The sequence below is a fragment of the Mirounga leonina genome, unplaced genomic scaffold, assembly GCF_011800145.1.
Source record: "Mirounga leonina isolate KUSES-001 unplaced genomic scaffold, KU_Mleo_1.0 Mir_418, whole genome shotgun sequence".
Taxonomy (NCBI): domain Eukaryota; kingdom Metazoa; phylum Chordata; class Mammalia; order Carnivora; family Phocidae; genus Mirounga; species Mirounga leonina.
This window is the reverse complement of record NW_023270739.1, coordinates 25,431,784-25,449,398: the sequence shown is the minus strand read 5'-3', so window position 1 is coordinate 25,449,398 and position 17,615 is coordinate 25,431,784. Positions and strand designations below refer to the sequence as shown.

Below are 17,615 nucleotides of genomic sequence, written 5' to 3'. Positions count from 1 at the left end.
AAAAATGGCAGTTTGATTGTGGTGGCAGTTGGATCAGCTTTCAGAAATAGGAGATTCCCCCTTTAATTCGATTCTCTTTTCAAATAAACTCAAGGAAGGTTTAACCTTCCTGGTTCTATGTCTAGTCACCCTCAAAACAAAACAAACAAACAAACAAACAAACAAACCAACAAAAGCAAAAACGCTGTGTACCACAGCTCCATGACTCCTAATTCCCAGTCAGCCATGTTCCTTCCTTTTTCCAGCTTGATAGAATCAGGAATATTGTAGAATTATGCACTCATCCAAGCACCAGGTCATGCATATGTTCACTTATTCGTCAGGCATTTATTGATGTTGGAGTATCTACCAAGTATAAGACATTTTATTGAGTAGAAGGTATACAAAAATAACTTATCACTATGCTTCCCTTCTGGTAGAGAAAGTAAATGTTTAAATAGGTAAATAAAATATACTGAATAACTATTATATAATATATATTTGATTAATATAGAATAATCAAGGCAAATGTAGATTACAGTGAAAGCACCGAAGTAGACAAGCTGCAGAAATTGCCTCAAAGCAATCTTCGAACTAAGTCAAGGGCTAACTGACTCCTGAGTGTCATAGTGTAGTTGCTACAGGGCTTTCTCCTTTTATTAAGACTGGATTGAAAACTGGGTTGATTCTTCTTTATCCTTATTTTCAAGGAAATATATAATCTTCTTGCTATTCTTTGAAGGAGAAAAGTTCAGATTACAGGGTCTCCTGCATTTCTTTTGCCCAGGGAATTGATATTCTCGGAACCTATTCCCATCCTGTCCTCTGGAGCCAGGATGATCTTGCAGAGGAGAACGCCTCACAGCTGCAGTCTGACCAAATGCCTTGATCCCACACAGCTGCCTCTCTCTCCCTCCTGGGACTGAGAAGGAAACCAGGGATATGTCAGTTCTCAGTCAGGTCAAGAAGACAGATGCTTCCTTTGGCTTTCTCTGACTCCTCTCTTCCTCCTCCCCATCTTTAACCCCTGGTGTCAGGAACTTTGGCCATCTGGGTCACAGGAGAATTCCTCCTGCTGCATCTAAAGATCTGCCATACTCCACCCTCTCCAATACGAATTTAGGCAACCCACTGGGCATGCTCTGTGCACAGCCTCCTTCCCATACCATGTCTTAGGCACACCCTTTCGATGCATCTGAAACTCCTAACGAGGGTCCCCCCCCGTCCCTGCTGCTGCCGAGCCAGACATAAACTATAAAAGCAACTGAGCTTCCAACATTGTCTCTGCCCCTCTACAAAACAGCCCTAATTTATTCTTCTGAGTTGACTTCACAGAGGAAGTCTAATGGTTCATTTACCTCACATATAAAATTTGCTTCTGGAAAACCAGTTTCTCCAGACAAGAAATAAGCTATCTCATGTATGTCCCAAGTGGTGGCTACTGACAAAATTTTCGCCAGTTGAAGCAAAATGATTAAAAAGAAGAAAACTAACTCTATGCAGTGTAAAGGGTTGTGGGTTTTTCTTTTTCTTTCTTTTTCTTTCTTTTTTTTGCTAAGACATTTTTAAAACTAAAATATCCTTTGCCATATGAGGTACATTTTAGGAACCAGTAGTTATTTGTATTGCTTTTACATGGCAAAATAAAATGTTACATCTTCCAACATCATTTCTAGAGAGCCAAATATGTGGGTTGTGAATCATTTATGATTATAAAATAGCCAAATGTTTCACTGTTCTCCACTTCACCAAACCAATTTTGTTCAAAGGAACGGTGTTTGGAGAAGACTGAATTGCTTGATAACTGTACCATTTTCTAATTCGTGTCTATTTATAGTTGGAGGTGATGTGGTCCTCTTTAGGAGGGAGGGGAGAGAAGGCGCTATTTTGTATCTAGCTCGACAAGCTGTGTACTTCTCAGAGATTCTCAGTGTTGAAGAAAAATAAAAGAACATTATGAGGAATAGCCTCATGTTACTAGCCAACTTTGTCTGAAATGGTAAACTAAACAGAACAGTATGGTAGACATTTTTATCAGTATTTTCTATTCTTACCTAATGAAATGTGATATATTCCCATTTCTCCAATGAAAGTTTCAATGTTTCGGCATTTACGGGTAGTAAATGGTAAAGCAGGACTTGAGTTCAGAGGTGTTGAACTGCAAAACCCAAGTTCTTGCAACTATTAAATCATTTTAAAAGCTTTGTAAATTCTTTTGAAATTTGCTTATAAGAAATGCATCAAGGGGCTCCTGGGTGGTTCAGTGGGTTAAGCATCTGAGTCTTGATTTTAGCTCATCATGATCTCAAGGTTTTGAGACTGAGCCCTGCATTGGGCTCCACACTCAGCATGGAGGCTGCTTGAGGATTCTCTCTCTCCCTCTCCCTTTGCCCTTCCCCCTACACCTCTCTCTCTCAAATAAATCTTTAAACAATTAAAAAAAAAAAGAAATGTATCAATAACTATTACTTTAATTTGGAAGAATAGTCAAAAAACAGTGCTTATACATATTTCACCTCAGGGTTGATCTGCCTTTTAGCAACAAGATGGAAGTCAGTACCAAATAATGCTACCTGGTAACACTTGAGCCAAAGATGAATGGCTACCTGGTAACACTTGAGCCAAAGAGTGTACATATAAGTAAAGGAATTGTTTTCCTTCAAGATAATAAGTACATAAAACAGCAGCCACTCACAGGATCAATATGAGAACATTTTAAAAAGATTTGACAAGAATGAGTTACATTGTAGGTTTATTATTTTAAGGTAACCCATAGATTTTTGAACTTGTTCATCTTACATTTTTTTTTTTATAAATGCTACATTTAAGAGTAAATTGCTTTATGTCTTAAAAGGATAAATTTAAAAAAAGAAGATAGGGGTCTCATTCAATTCTGGTTCAAATTACAAGCTAAATTACAACAAATTCAGCCAAACAACTTGGCCAATATCTGTGGAGTATTCATTACTTTCTTGGACAGGTGAAAAAATGTTTACTTTCTCAATCCCCCATGCTAGAGAAAAACATACATAATGCTATTTTGATAAATTGGAACAAGGAACTAAAACATCCATGTATCTTCTTGAACACCTCAAATTTTCCTATGAACTAATTATTGAATTCCAATTTCAGTTTTTACATCTTAGCTTTGATGTAGAACTGTTTAAAAAATCGATGTTGTTTAACTTCATCAAAAATACTTCTTAGTGGCAAAAATAGTCAAACATTTTAGTAAGAAGTGTTTGCTTCTATTAAATATTGTTTAAATATAAAATGACAAAGGACTACTGTCCTTCAACACTAGCTCCCCTCTGCTCATTAAAAGCTTTGGCGAGAATAATCCTTAAGAAAACATTAGCCTTTGATAACAATAAGCATTCACATTTCTCATCCCAAAGTGCATTACATTTTTTTTCTCTATTATAATAATTCAAAGCTTCATATTCAGGTCATTAAATAACTTAAAACAAAAAAATAAAATAAACTGCATTGCCTTTATGATAAATAAGGTTGCCTATTTCTCCTTCCTTGTTTTTTTCTATATATCTTTCACCTTTTACTCCATATAATCATCACATAGAAAATATATATCGAGAGTCCACTATGAGCCAGGCACCACACACAAATATGAGGGTCTCTAAGGCCAGCTGTGATTTTTCTGCAGATGAAGATGTCAAGGCTCCAAACAGTGCCAAGAGCATGAAGTGAGAAGTTAGATGGTAGTGGAGAGTGTGAATAGAGTGTTTTCTTTAAAGGCAAACAGATTGTTCTTCCTTTTTGAAACGTATTTTCTGTTTTAGAAATACCTGACCAAAACCTTTCACAATATATTTAAATATGAATTCAATAAAAACTAAAAGTAACTCAGATGAGACCATTGGTCATGGGAACTCAGTTCTCTTCATTCGGTAGGGTTCCCCCAAACAAATCATTATTATAATCTTCGCTACTTCCTTGGTATATAAGGTCAGTCAGTCTTTTAAAGGAATGATGTATACTCTGGGCTCTTAGGTCAAAGGTAACATATAGAAATCTTCCTCATCCAAAAGCAACACAAAATACACTGAAACAAAATAATAACAAGGACCTCAACGAAATCGTATCATGAGAAACCCAAGTCAAGGAACTTGACATTTCCAGAGACTGGATTTTTCTGTTTAGTTTTGAGCAATAGATTTAGGTCTTTTTTAAAAAGACAGCTGGAAAACTGTCTCAAATGCTTTCATCAGACTCAAGTTTTATAAACTTTTTATCATGTGAGCAAACTACATTTATGGAAAATAAAGCCTGTGAAGCTACTGGACAAGTCCTTCCTCCTTAAAAATATCAACTTTTCATTGTTGGCAATATATGTGGTGGGTATTAATCATGAACCCTTTTAACCTTGTTTCCAGAGGCAAAGTGAGATGTAACTGGCTTCACATTTCTTAGGAACTCGGTCATTTTAATAAATTTTTAAAAAGTTTACCCCTAGTATATCTATCATATGGTGATTCCAATGTGCAGATATTTTCAACTGCATGACTGTCCTGCTTATACCAACAATGCAGATACTCTCTAGATGCTTATAACAGTTTCTGTAGAATTTGAGAGTGATCCAATCCCCCTTGTAGCAAATATACAATTCAAAAAAAAAAAAAAAAATCACCACCAATATAATATCAGACCCACAAGAACAAGGACCATATTTGTCTTCCTCATTCCTTCCTTGCCAGGGTCTACAACAGATCTGACCCATTGTGGTATCTCTATATATTTGTTGAATGAATGAATGAAGGAATCCAGTGGAATTATCCTGTGGCCTTTTTAAAGCCTTTGTATGCACTTTTTTTCTGGGTGTTAAATGGCTATACAATATGTCAGCACTTTAAAAGCTATCCTGAATGTTTGATTTTGAGTTGTTACTATCTAACATGTTTTATGTTTTCCTGGGTTCCAGCATGTAGTTTAGTCCAACTGTAGAGGTAGTGACACATTTTCCTGCAAAATGTTGCTAGAAAGCTTCTTGTGAAGAGATACAGGGTTCCCAAAAGAAGTACCCTACTACACCATGGAGTTTCTTTCATTAGGAAATACATCATGGCGGAGTCATTCTATGAGGATTTTTTTCTTTTTTTTTTTCCATATAAGAAAGTGAGCCAAAAAGAGAGGAAGAGAGAGAGAGAGAGATGCAAATCAACTGTCATGTCAACTACATTCATTCCCCTTTGGCCCACCTTCTGGGGCCTCAGACTTTCTGGAGATTTATCTTTTGAGTGTATTGCTCTTGGAATTCCCAGGCCAAATTTTTCTTGAAACATGATAAATCAAGCTGTATACCATGTTAGGCCAAAGATATATGTCCCATGATTATACCGAATATTTACACCATATCTTGTTGTAAAGATTGCTTTTGAAACTTTCTAAAGAATATAAACAGCTAGATTACGAAATGCCAGAGGCAAAGGCAAAACTAAGACCCAGAGATTAAGGGAGTATTTTGGTTCTTGAAAGATAATTTTTTGTTCTAAAACTTTACTTGTTTTTCTTCTCATAACTCTGCATACTTTACAATTTAGTAATGTTCACATTCTGTTATCTGGGCTAAGCCAAGAGTAGAGACATCACCCAGGTTTTAACATCTAACATTTCTTGAAAGCAAATCATGGAATTAAAATAAACCATCCCTTCGGAATCGTGGAACAGAAGACATAATTTTGTTCAAAATTTTAATTTACAGAAGGGGGACCATGAAGTTCAGAAAGATTTTTTTAAAAGTGACTCATCCAAGATTGCAAAGGTGATGGAGCCCCAATTTAAAAAAGAAAGAAAGAGGTCTCCTAACTTAAAAGCTCCTTCCTTCTATGCTATTCCGCTTCCTTTACTTCTCCGTAGGTGGCACTGTCTCTCACATTTGGAACTGCAGAGATTAAAAAGGAAAACGCTAACCTCTCGAGGAAGCCATTCCTGTGAGTGAAGCAAGGTGGGTAGAGAGAGCCTGCACCTACTCACCCAGATCAGAACACTGGACAACTCGCAGGTGACACTGACAGCGGAAGGGACACATAGGTCCCAGAGGCTCTAGGTCAGAATCCACAGGAACATGCTCTTCCGGGCCTATCCCAGAAGCCTCATCTTCTAGCATAAAGTCAAATAAGCCTCTCTGTTGGAACGGCCCAGCCCAGGAAACTTGTGCAAGCAGGAGGAAGATGACGGTTGCCTTCATGATTTATCTCATGTATTTTCACAGCCAAGGAACCTAGGAAACAAACGAAAGGTTTAGAAGAGTCGCACCACCTGGTTAATATAACACCCCACAGTAGAGTGAGTGTAAAGTATAAAAACAAACAAACAAACAACCATCTTTCATTTCTTGTGAGGAAGCAGAACACTGAAATGTATTTGAAAGGTATGTAACAGACTACCTTGCACAGCTATTTACTTAGGAAAAGAAATTTGAATGTAATTTAAATCTTCTTGCTTGAATTTGGGGTCCGAATTGAGATGGCATATTATATATTCACATCATTTGCAAAATTGTTATGATGATAGACCATATTGGAATTCTCAGGGCTCATTCAACACAAGCCAGGCCACAGTCAAATAAAATTTTGTCTATGCACATGAGAGATCTTCAATTCTGTGTCAGAAATCTCTCTGGAAGCCAATCTCATCTCCCCAATCCCACTGTGTTTATCTCGGTCCAGACCTTTCTCATCACTCCCTGAACTATCACAAGAGCTTCCAACTGGTCTCGGCCTTGAATATTTCCTTTACTCCAGGTCATCCCCCACTCTGCTGCTCAAGTCGTGTTCTGAGAATTAGATTTCATTGTATCCCTGTTCTACAGAAAACTCCTTGTTGACTTCTCAAGGCTTGCCAATAAGGTCCACATCTCCTTTGTGGCCTGTGAGACCATTCATAATTTGGTACCAACCGATGTTTCAAGCCCGCTTTCTCTCAATTTCCTCTCTCCTCCAGTCCCCACCTCAACCCTGACACTCAAAGCTAAGTGCCATTTAAGATACCTACCTTGTAAGATGGCAGTGAAGACTGAAAATGATAATGGACTTCCCTTGTGGATTCCCTGGCTCATCCAGGCAGGATGCTGCTTCCTCCCTCTTCTGTGCCCCACAGCACGTTGCTCTTACCTCTTTTAAAGAACTTATCACATTATACTGTAATTTGTTTTGCGTGCTTGGTCTGTCCCCCCAACTAGAAGATGTATTCCTTCAGGGCGTGTCTTATTATTCTTTGTTCTGTACCCAGGCCTTGCACAACATTTTGCACATAAATGACTCAATTGACCATCAATTTATTAATAATACAAGTTATTCGGTTTGTTCCAGGCAACCAGTCGGTCTTATTTTTTTAAAACCCAAACTTATCTTTTTTTTCAATATCAAATTTCTCGCCTGAGAAAGGTAACAAATGGAAAACCTCAATTTGGTGGAAGCACGATTTATTTTTTAGAATAAATCTTTGGGCCAGTTTCTCAAACTGATCATTTTTTATTAAAGCAGTAAACATATATGGAAAATCCTACTGATTTCTATAGGACTTACACGTTATCTGGTTTTACCCAGAGGGCAATTTTGTAAACAAACAAAAGTACAGTTTTGACAAATCCATACAGTATTTATCCATTCATTCAATAAGCACTTTAGAAACATACGTCTGTCATTGAGTTGGGGTTCAGCTGGCTGAAGGGAACTACATAGATCTGAATAACAAAAAGTAGTTGATCATGTAGAGAACAAGCAGTCTATTTTTGACTTGATATGTCTTAAAACGCTATGGAGGGGTGCTTGGGTGGCTCAGTCATTAAGCGTCTGCCTTTGGCTCAGGTCATGATCTTAGGGTTCTGGGATCGAGCCCCGCATCGGGCTCCCTTTCCCACTCCCCCTGCTTGTGTTCCTGCTCTCGCTATCTCTCTCTCTGTGTCAAATAAACAAATAAAATCTTAAAAAAAAAAAAACAAAAAACCCTATGGAAACTAAGGATTCCCAAAACACATAGCAGATGTTATCTTTAGTTCCCCACATCTACTTTGAAATGTACACGTATAGGAATCATACTGAAGCTGCCCATTCATAACCAGATGTAAAAAAAATGATTTTTAGTCATCAGTCAATTGTAACATATGCAACAACCACAAAACCAAAAAACAAACAAAGACAAAAAAACAAACCACTTTGGATCCCCTAACCTTAATGTATCTATCTATGTAACTTCTGGAACTTCTTGGCTAGAGGCACTAGAGAGGGAAAAAAATGTTTTTCGATTTCTTACACTTGTGTTCTTAAGTTTGTATTTATTACTGAGGTCTGTGTAAGGCAGCGTATCCACAGTACGGGAATGTGGCTTCTCATTTAAAAAATACCACAAAGATTATTATTCACACTGCCCCTTTAAATTCAGTATCAGGTTTTCTCTGGGAGTGTGTTCCCACTCAGTTACTGCGGAGCCTTTTAATGGAGACCCTATTGTTTTGGCAGTGTTCCCTTGGACTGGATCTAAGGGAGTGGTTTCTGTCTGTTTCACATTAAAATGCAATGTTTACGGTTTACCACAGTTTGCTAGGCTTGCATACTTAATGTCTTACAATTTTAGAAGAAAAATGAAGCAAAGTAATTGCAGATTTAATAAATAGCAATACGAATTAACGCAGATGTTGCTTTTTGATCTTTTCTCCAGAACAGAAAATGCCTGGTTGTTTCACTAACCCCAAAAAAGGAAATGTTGAACACTAGCTCAGAGGAATATTATCATTTATATGTGTTTACTCTTGTTAAAATGGTGCAAATTCTCTGCACAATATTTTTCTTGGTTTACAGCTGAACACAAGCAGGAAGTTTATAGCTTCCATTACTTATTTTATATCACTTTGATAGGGGTGTGTGTGTGTGTGTGTGTGTGTGTGCATTTTAACCTGGAATGTCCTGGAGAAGAAGAATATGTCCAGAAACTTTATACAAATTCCCCCAAGAGATGATTTCTTTTAAATTAGTGTCATAATACTTGAAGACCCAGCATCTTAAAACAATTAGTTATTAATAATTTCTTATCCTGTCCTTCCTTCCTTAGTATATAAGAAAAATAAACAAAAAAGAGCAGATGCCCTTGTAGAAACCAAGGAGATTATTACTGAGACAATAAACTGTCTAAATTTCACGGAAATTGTTTTAAGCATTCTCAAAAAGTATGACTCCTTCCTAGGTATAATGTCACTACTCCACTAAAGCTAGTTGCCACAGTTTTTAAGTGTTTCATCAAAAATAATAATTTCTGGCTCTTTAAACTACTTTAGCCCATTAAACTAACTATATCATTCAGTTCAACATTTGTAGGATGTCATTCATGCCTTTGGTATAAATTTCAAGATCAAAATTTAACCCTCAAGAGATAAGTAAAACTACAACTGCAGAGCAAAATAAAAATCCCCCAGCACTAGGTGAATGAAAAACCTCAATAGTAATGGAAATAATTCAAAATAGACAATAAAAATGGCATTTATCCATAAATCAGGACTGTTATAGGAAGCATTTGGTTCTTTTTCTGGTCAAAATAGCAATAGGAAAAGAAAAAGCCACAGGAATTTATGTCACTGGGAGCCCGCTTAACCAGTGGTCATTGTGTTACCCTGTTTTGAAATTAGCAAGAAAAATAACCTACACTCTCCTTTTCAAGTGATGTATCTTACAGTAAAATTTCATTGCATTGAAAATACTGAAAATACTGACTGGGTTTTTTCTTTCTCTGTAAGGAATTATGACGCTAACTGTGAGATTATCTTTAATAAGCAGCATAAGTATTTTCAATGTTTATTTTCACCTCTCTGGTGATAATTTCTATTCTTTTCTAGGTTGTAGAAATATACATTCATTTGACTTCTGCAGCTAATCACCAGAGTTCCCATCTCTGAGGTTTTAAAAGTTCTGAAAATATGCAAGAATTCAAGAGGGAACTAAATCCTTAAATATACATATATATATAGCCCAGCTACAAATAGTATGCTGATCTAGAATATAAATGCTTTCTAAAGAGGTAAAACATTTCATTAGTACAAATACAAAATATATCAATATAGATAGTCATGGTGTTAGGTTATAGTTCTTTTAATAAACATCTTTGCAAGAACACAAAAACTAAAACAATGCATTCAAATATTTTACCAAATATTTAACTTCTGTCTTCAAGTAATACTTGCTTAAAATACTGCATAAAGAGTATCAAAAGTTTAGAACGATTTTTTTTTTCTTTTCTTTCTCTCACCAAATAATTCCTTTTGCCCTCAGCTTGATCGAAGTTTTATTAGTCTGTAGCAGAGTTCAGGACAATTATTGAAAACCATACCTTTTAATCCGGGGATTTGCCACAGGAGCCCTCAAAGCTGAGATGTAATTACACTAAATATTCAGCCCAAGCAAAAAGAGTTTGCAGGTGTGGAAAGGAGGAGGGGGTAGGTGCTGCTCTGTGACTGTCACTAGGTTGAAAACCTCCTGCTTCTACTCCATAGCACAGTTAAAAAATAAGGTTTCCCTCAATGAACACAATCCGGCTGACACCCACATTAGATCATATGGTAATGATATGTCTCTTGTATTGCAGCCAGAAAGTTTATCGGCCTTTTTTCTCCCCATTTGGTTTGTTCCTTTTGCATCTACTTAAGATTCTAAAGGGCTTATGTGGTATAGAGGGGCAACTTGATTTGAAATTTGTTTTATTGTGTCGATTCATTTCCCTAAAACATTGTAACTAAAGGGTTTGCTTCCCCACCCCCAGCCTCACTCCACTATCCACCCTTTCTAGGCTTGGTTATAAGTAACTTCCAAAATGACAGTTTTCTTGCTTTCATGATGTGCAAATCTGGCAAATGGAATGAAATTAATCTTGCGGTTATTTTGAATGTGGTCTGCAGAAATACATGAGTACATTGATATGAAAATACTGTTTCAGATTCTTACTTGCCCTGAGCTGTTTGTGCAAATTCAAGTACTCTGCTGTGGAGTTTTTCTAGTATTTTGAACATATTTCTAAAGTGTCCTGGAAGAAAGTCATGGTTTTATATGAAAAGAATGTCACTGTTGCTATTATTATTATTATTATTTCATTACTCATAGTTTATAATCTTTCTTGTTGTTTACCAGCCATTGGGTTTCTTCTTATTTTTCTAAATAAAACACATAGATACTAGAAATTGGTCACATTTTAATTTAGCCTGCATATGAAAATTTTGATTTTTGTGGTTTATTCTTTTATATAATCCAGAACTTTGAAAAGGCAACAGAGTCTATGGCTCTTTTCAAATTTCAGGAAATAGAAAAAAGAAAGTGTAAACACAAGGAAAAATATTTATTTAGCCACTGGAAAGCATTTTTGTGTTTTTGTAATTCCCTTGCTGGATGCTGTTTAATTCTCTCCCTGTGTGTCTCTATGTTTTGACTTCTATCTTTATGCCCTGGCCCCTAGGCTGTTACCAGGTGGAAACTTGAAATCAACATCTGTGAAACATGAGAGGATAGAGGATAGCCCTCCCATCCTCCACCTTCCCTTTCCCTCCCCTAGCCATCCCAGTACACAATTCTACAGTATATACTTCTGCCTTGATGAAACTTGAAGGAATTAAATTCTTGAGTGGGTATCTAAAGGAGGGGAGGGGTGCTGTCACATGATATTTTGCCTTATTTCCCAAGACCCGCCTCCCTAATTTTATAACATCTTACCCCACGCCTCCTCTCTTTGACATTGAATAACCACATGCCCAGTTATTCCGATCGTTTAGAAGAAAAGTCAAGTATTATTTTCCCTGGATGTTGGTGCAAAATCCACGATTCCCTTACGTTTTTCTCTTGAATTCCTCTTGCATCCATTTCTTTCACACGACATGCAATCACTTCTTTTTCATGTGATAGCTGTTTACGGACGTGTGTCACCCCAAGGGAGGAAGCGCATCGTTTTCATTTGTAGAGTCCCTGCACCCAGCATGTCATGGTATATAGTAAATTCTCAAGAAACGCTTGTAAATGACCACATAAAGACAGTCAGAACACTGGCTCTAATTCCACCATGATTATTGTTTTGCCCAGCCCTGGTTTGCTCTTTATCAAAACGCAACCCTACCATAGTGTATATGATGAATAATGGCAATAACTATCATCGAAGAGAGAGAAAGGGGTGGGGGGATAAGGGTATGAAGGAGAAAATGGAAGAAGAAAGGAAGACACATTATCTTGATAGGTAGATCATCTTACTTTTATAAGGCAGAGCCATTTTGGTTGCCGTTCACATCTGGGTTTTTTTTCCTCTGAAAGTAAGACAACATACTTAATCTCTCTGGGTCTCAGTTCCCATATCTGTATGATAGGTAAAAATTATTACCTAGTTTAAAATATTGGAGAGAAGATGAAATGAAGCAGTATATATAAAGCGCATAACTCAGAGCATGGCCCGATAAATTAAGTTCTCCATAAACGTTAGCTTTTATTGTTTTCTGATGTATGTCATAACAGTCCTTTGAGTTGAGCAAGGGAAATCATTTTTACTATTTCCACTTTACAGATGAGTAAATGGAAGTCTGATGATCTGCCCAAGTTCACAGAGCTGGTAAGAAGCACAACAGAAACTAATACCCAGATCTTCTTGTACATAATCTAGTCTTCCATTATTGTACTAGATTTTAAGAAAGACCGAATTCTTAATAAAGAAGATTAACTAGCAAAATTCTTGGATAACATGTCTTTGCAGACTAGTTTAAAAACTGTGACCAAGTTACAATTCTTTTTACATGTCATCTTTGTGCAAGAACAAACATTTCCATTTTTTTTTAAATTTTAGTCAGAACTTCGCTTCCAAAACCCCAAGGATTTTACCAAACATCATCTTACTTAAAATCCCTTTAATCGGATGGTTAAGTTGTATACATTGTCACTCCCACTTTTAGGAAGAAGACACTAAGACACAACCAAGTCATCTGCAATTAAGTCACAAAGATGCCTGGGGCTATCATCAGAATCCAGGTCTCTTGCAATCTAGTGTGAAATGGAACACTTTTGAGGTTAGAAGCAGTGGTTGTGCAGAGGCTGCTGAAATTTATCCTGGCTTGGAATGTTTGGGGGTAGGGTTCACCGAAACCTTGGCTACCTTATAGATATTTGAAATATTCAAATTCAGAACACATACCACATCTGCTGTTAAAACCATTTAAACTATGATTTCTACTGACAACCCACTCGTTAGCAGGGTAACTATATTCTACATGTTGTCAAAGTTCATTTCAAGGCTAGTCACTCTTTCTCACTAACATCAAATACAAGTGATTTAAATTGTACCTGTATATTAAAGATGTGAGGAATGCCAGAGTTTAGAAAGGTCTCCTTCGGGCACCCTTTTATTTTCTAAGAGGTTTGGAAGCAAGTGATTATCATCACAAACCTGATGTGACTGGTTTATTCTTAGACTGACTCTTCAAAGTCAGGTCAGGGGCTGGAATGGGTTGTCTGGCTCTTTATTCTGCCACTCTGGACAGATTTTCTCTTTTAGCCAAGAAAGAAGGTTCAGGTGGAATTCAGGGCAGCCTTGAACACAGGATGGCTTGAAACACAATCTGGTCGTAGAAAACTATTCCCTTGGCCATCTTTCTTTCCAACAAGCCTCCTCTCCCCTGACCCATCACCATTGTGTTCCATGGGCTTGCGCCTTGTATAAATAACTTAACCTCTCTGTCCCTTAGGTTTTTAATCTATAAAGGGATAAGCATAGTACTACCTACTTCATAGATTTGTGGAGAGGTTTCAAATAGGTTAAAATGTACAGCACTTAGAATTGTGCCTGACACATATCAAGTAACATGTAAGTGTTGGTTGTTGCTTCTGTTATTGTCCCACCTGCGGTGGTGTTGTTGCAAACCTTTCCTTGGACACTCCAGTCCAGTAACCAGACTGTATCTTTTTCCTAGCCCAAGATGCAAGAACTCACATAAACCATGATATAAGCAAGGACGTTGCAGTTGGATAAGTTTGAGTTTAAACCTTTCCTTTGTACTTGTTAAATTATACTCTCTGCCTTTCCTTATGCATAACATTTTACTGGGTTCCAAGTCCTGCTCAAATGCAGTCATGGACTTTGTAAGTAGCCAGAGACTCCAGGTGAAGAATCTCTACTCTGGGGATAGGGACGAGGACAGGGTAAGTTATGAATTAAGATAGGGAAAAGAAACCTCTCTTTCACCACAGGGAGGTATTTGATTCCTTAATTCTCTGACCCTTTTCTTGAATGCTCAGGAGCATCTCTTTTATCAATGGCAGTCAAGAGATTTTTACCCTTTTCATGAATTGATCAGTTTGTACTGGGACAACAAGGCAACATGTATTGAATATCTAGTAGTGTGGGCAAAGAACATACCTCTCTGTTAAATACAAGGAAATTTCCAGTAACTTATCAAACAATCAATCAACCAGCAAATACTGACCGAGGAACCACTATGTGAGAAATATTAATATTAGGCTAATATAAGATACTAAGAAATAAAAAGTACAGTGTGAAAGGCATGACCTTAAAGAACTCAGACCAGTAAGGAGATAGGGCATAAACCATATATATATATATATATACACACACACACACACACATATACATATTATATATGTTTATATATATTTATGTTATATGTGTCATATAACATATATATATGTGTTATATAATATATATAATAGCATTTTCATACCAGGAAATTTATAATTCTTTATATAATTATAATTCCTAGCCAAAGTAAAGTATGGTATAATTAAAAATAATTGTCTTAGAAAGGCAGAGGAGGGATGGGGGAGAGATCATTTTACACATGGAAAGTTAGGTAAGTGTTTATGGAGAACAAGTTACAATGTGAGCTGCTGAATCCTGAGGGATAAAAAGAATGTGAAAGAAGAGAGAAAGCATTTTAGTCTGGCGGAGCAGAGCTATCAAAATCTTGGCAATGGGAAGGCAAAAGACAATAAATAAATCAATGCGGCTTAAGTGGATGTTTTCTTTCAAAGAAGCCATGAGCCCTTTTATGATCCTTGAATATTCAACAACTGCCATGGTATCTGACATGTTGAAGTCACACAATAAATGAATGTTCCCTGTTTGTGGTAATAACTAGCAGGAGATAAGGTAAGAAAGGAGGGCAGAGTTTGTGAAAAGTTTCCCATAGGGCACTTGGGTGTTTATTTATTTCTTCACCAAACACATTTGGTGGTTAATAGCTGCCAATTGATGTGCTGGTAGCTGGATGTTATCAAGGTATTTGAATGAGGTAATAGCATAATAAAAGTTTTATTTTAGCAAATAAAATCTAGCAAGTTTATGCAGGGTGGTGAAAGTAGGATCAAGGAAACTAGAAAAGAAGGCATCACTCTAGTCTTGATGTATTAATATCTTAGTAACAAGAAGATGAACATGGTGAAAACAGGCCCACTGCTCGGGAAGGGGATGTGATATATTAAAGATAAATGTTTGGAATACCCATCCTGGGCCAGTGTTCTTCAAAGGCCTTATCTCAGTTAAGACTCACGATAACCCTATTATTTAGGCACTATCGTAATCAATTCTCATAATCAATTCTTTTTTAAGATTTTATTTTTAAGTGATCTCTTCCCCCAGCCTGGAGCTGGAACGCACCACCCGGAGATCAAGAGTCACACATTCTACGCACTGAGCCAGTCAGGTGCCCCCCTCATAGTGGGTCATAAAAGCAAAGAGCTGAGGCTTGAAGAAGCCAAGTACTCCACTCACCATTCTCCGCCATCCTGACCAGCTGCTTTGTCACGTGAGCAAAGGCAGGGAGAGTAAACTTCTTTGCTTTCATCTTTATCTCAAGGGAGAACATTCTTTAAATGCAAAAGAGCAACAAACAAAAAGCATTAAGCTAACTAAAGCTCTTGATGGATGCAAAAATCCCAAGAAATTAACCATTTTATGTGAATTCAGCTTTTAGGGCACTAAAATGATTTGTAGCCTTGATGGTGACTCTAGTGCAAGTAATGAGGGAGAAATCATGCAATCTGAATTATGGGATTAAAAAAAAAAAAAAGGAAGGATTAGTGTAGCATCTTTCCCTCTGAATTCTCACATGGGGTAAACTCGATGTTGAATGAAGGCTGTTCTCCCATTGAGTGATGGCAGAATTGTTGTCATTTTACAGATGAGACCAGGAGATGCACATACTGGAAGTGAGTGCAAACTACAAAAGAGAGAGATAAAAGCCAGACATTTCCTAGAAGACCACCTCCTGGTCCAGCTCCTGCCTGTTGACTTACTAGCTGCCTAGTGCTGCTGAAGACCTGCTACCATATACCACTGAAGTAAACTCCTTGGGCAATGCTGTACTTTCTTTTCAAACAAAGGAGGACATCCTATGTGAAGACAAAAGTTGAGTTCAAGCACAAGATGAGATGGAATAATGTAATAATGCAATGCCTGAACTGTAGAAGCAAAGGAGCCCCTGTCTTTGTAATTTCCCTTAACAAAACTCATTTCATTAGTTTTTCAGGGAGGTAGTCTAGTATAATAGTTGAGCACACAGACCCTGGGGTCAGAATGCTCAGGTTTGACTCTTGATTCTGACCCTGATTATCTTTGTGACCTTAGGCAGTGTCCCCATTCATGATAGCACCTTAGGATAAAAGTATAGCACAGGAGGATATAATGAGTCTGTATCTGTAAAGGGTGTAGCACAGAACCATAGAGGATAGGCTATGTAAGTCTATGTCAAGGAATGAAAATGTCAGAATGGACTGAGGATTTTAAGAGATTGTTTTCTTCTCCATGTTGTTTTTTCTTCATACTCTAGCCTGAAAGTTATGTCCTGTTTAGTTTGGAACACTCAAATGCAGGTCATGTCTGTGCAATGTGTATTTACTACATGGCACCTATTTGTTCTGTAAATATTCTCCTTTCAGTTTACCCTGTATCCTAGGAAAAGTGAATGCTCCACCACAGAATACAGCCCTCTAGAATTTAAGTAGGCCAACAAATGAAAAGTTTTGTTCTAATGTCTGTCCTGTAAAATAATGACTTCATTTAGGAACTTTTTCTGAGATATAGCTCCTTGAGAACTATCTGATTTGATTCAAGTTGTCCCTTTAATAGCAATAATTCATTCCTAGTAATTTGCCTTGTTGAGGTTAATTCTTTAATAATTCATGAGATGAATTTTTTGATGCAGACATATATTAACATGACAACAAAGTGAAACATGCTTTCCCATGTAAATCATATGAGAGTTCTTATATTTGGAAACAATCCTGTATTTTGAATAAATCCACTTCAAATACTTGAGGAAATATTACTCTTCAGAAATAATTTATGTGCCCATTTTTTGTAGAATGATGTCTAATCATATCATTTATAAAAGCATTAAATCACCAATGTGCAAGCTTACTTTATAATTATGAGTTTATAGGAATAAAAAAGAAAATTGAGGCATGATCACATTTAGTGTTTCAGGTTTAAACCTCTTGGGAGCTTTCTTCATCAAAAGGTTGGCTTCTCATGAAACATCTTCATTCCTGGGGGCCAGGTTCAGTAGCTTCCCTAGCATTACTCATGGTCGGAAACAATTCACAATCCAACTAGAAACAGAGTGATTCTTCCCAAAGGCCAAGAACCATAGACGG

At 37.0% G+C, this 17,615-nt stretch overlaps 1 protein-coding gene across 3 annotated transcripts in view; it reads right to left on the bottom strand.

The window, feature by feature from the left end:
- DCN (decorin) overlaps positions 1 to 10,696 on the bottom strand; it is a 43,409-nt gene extending 32,713 nt beyond the window's left edge. The window contains exons 1-3 of one of the 3 annotated variants that reach the window (XM_034987854.1): positions 6,991 to 7,752; positions 5,971 to 6,217; positions 245 to 345 (exon numbers count right to left, since the gene is read on the bottom strand). In XM_034987854.1, the coding sequence (XP_034843745.1) occupies positions 320 to 345; positions 5,971 to 6,184 (240 nt within the window). In that variant the 5' untranslated portion in view covers positions 6,185 to 6,217; positions 6,991 to 7,752 and the 3' untranslated portion in view covers positions 245 to 319. Of the gene's footprint in view, positions 1 to 244; positions 346 to 5,970; positions 6,218 to 6,990; positions 7,753 to 10,314 lie in introns of those variants that run through there. The other 2 variants (XM_034987853.1, XM_034987852.1) reach the window with 2 other exon arrangements.
- Positions 10,697 to 17,615: the final 6,919 nt, after the last annotated feature.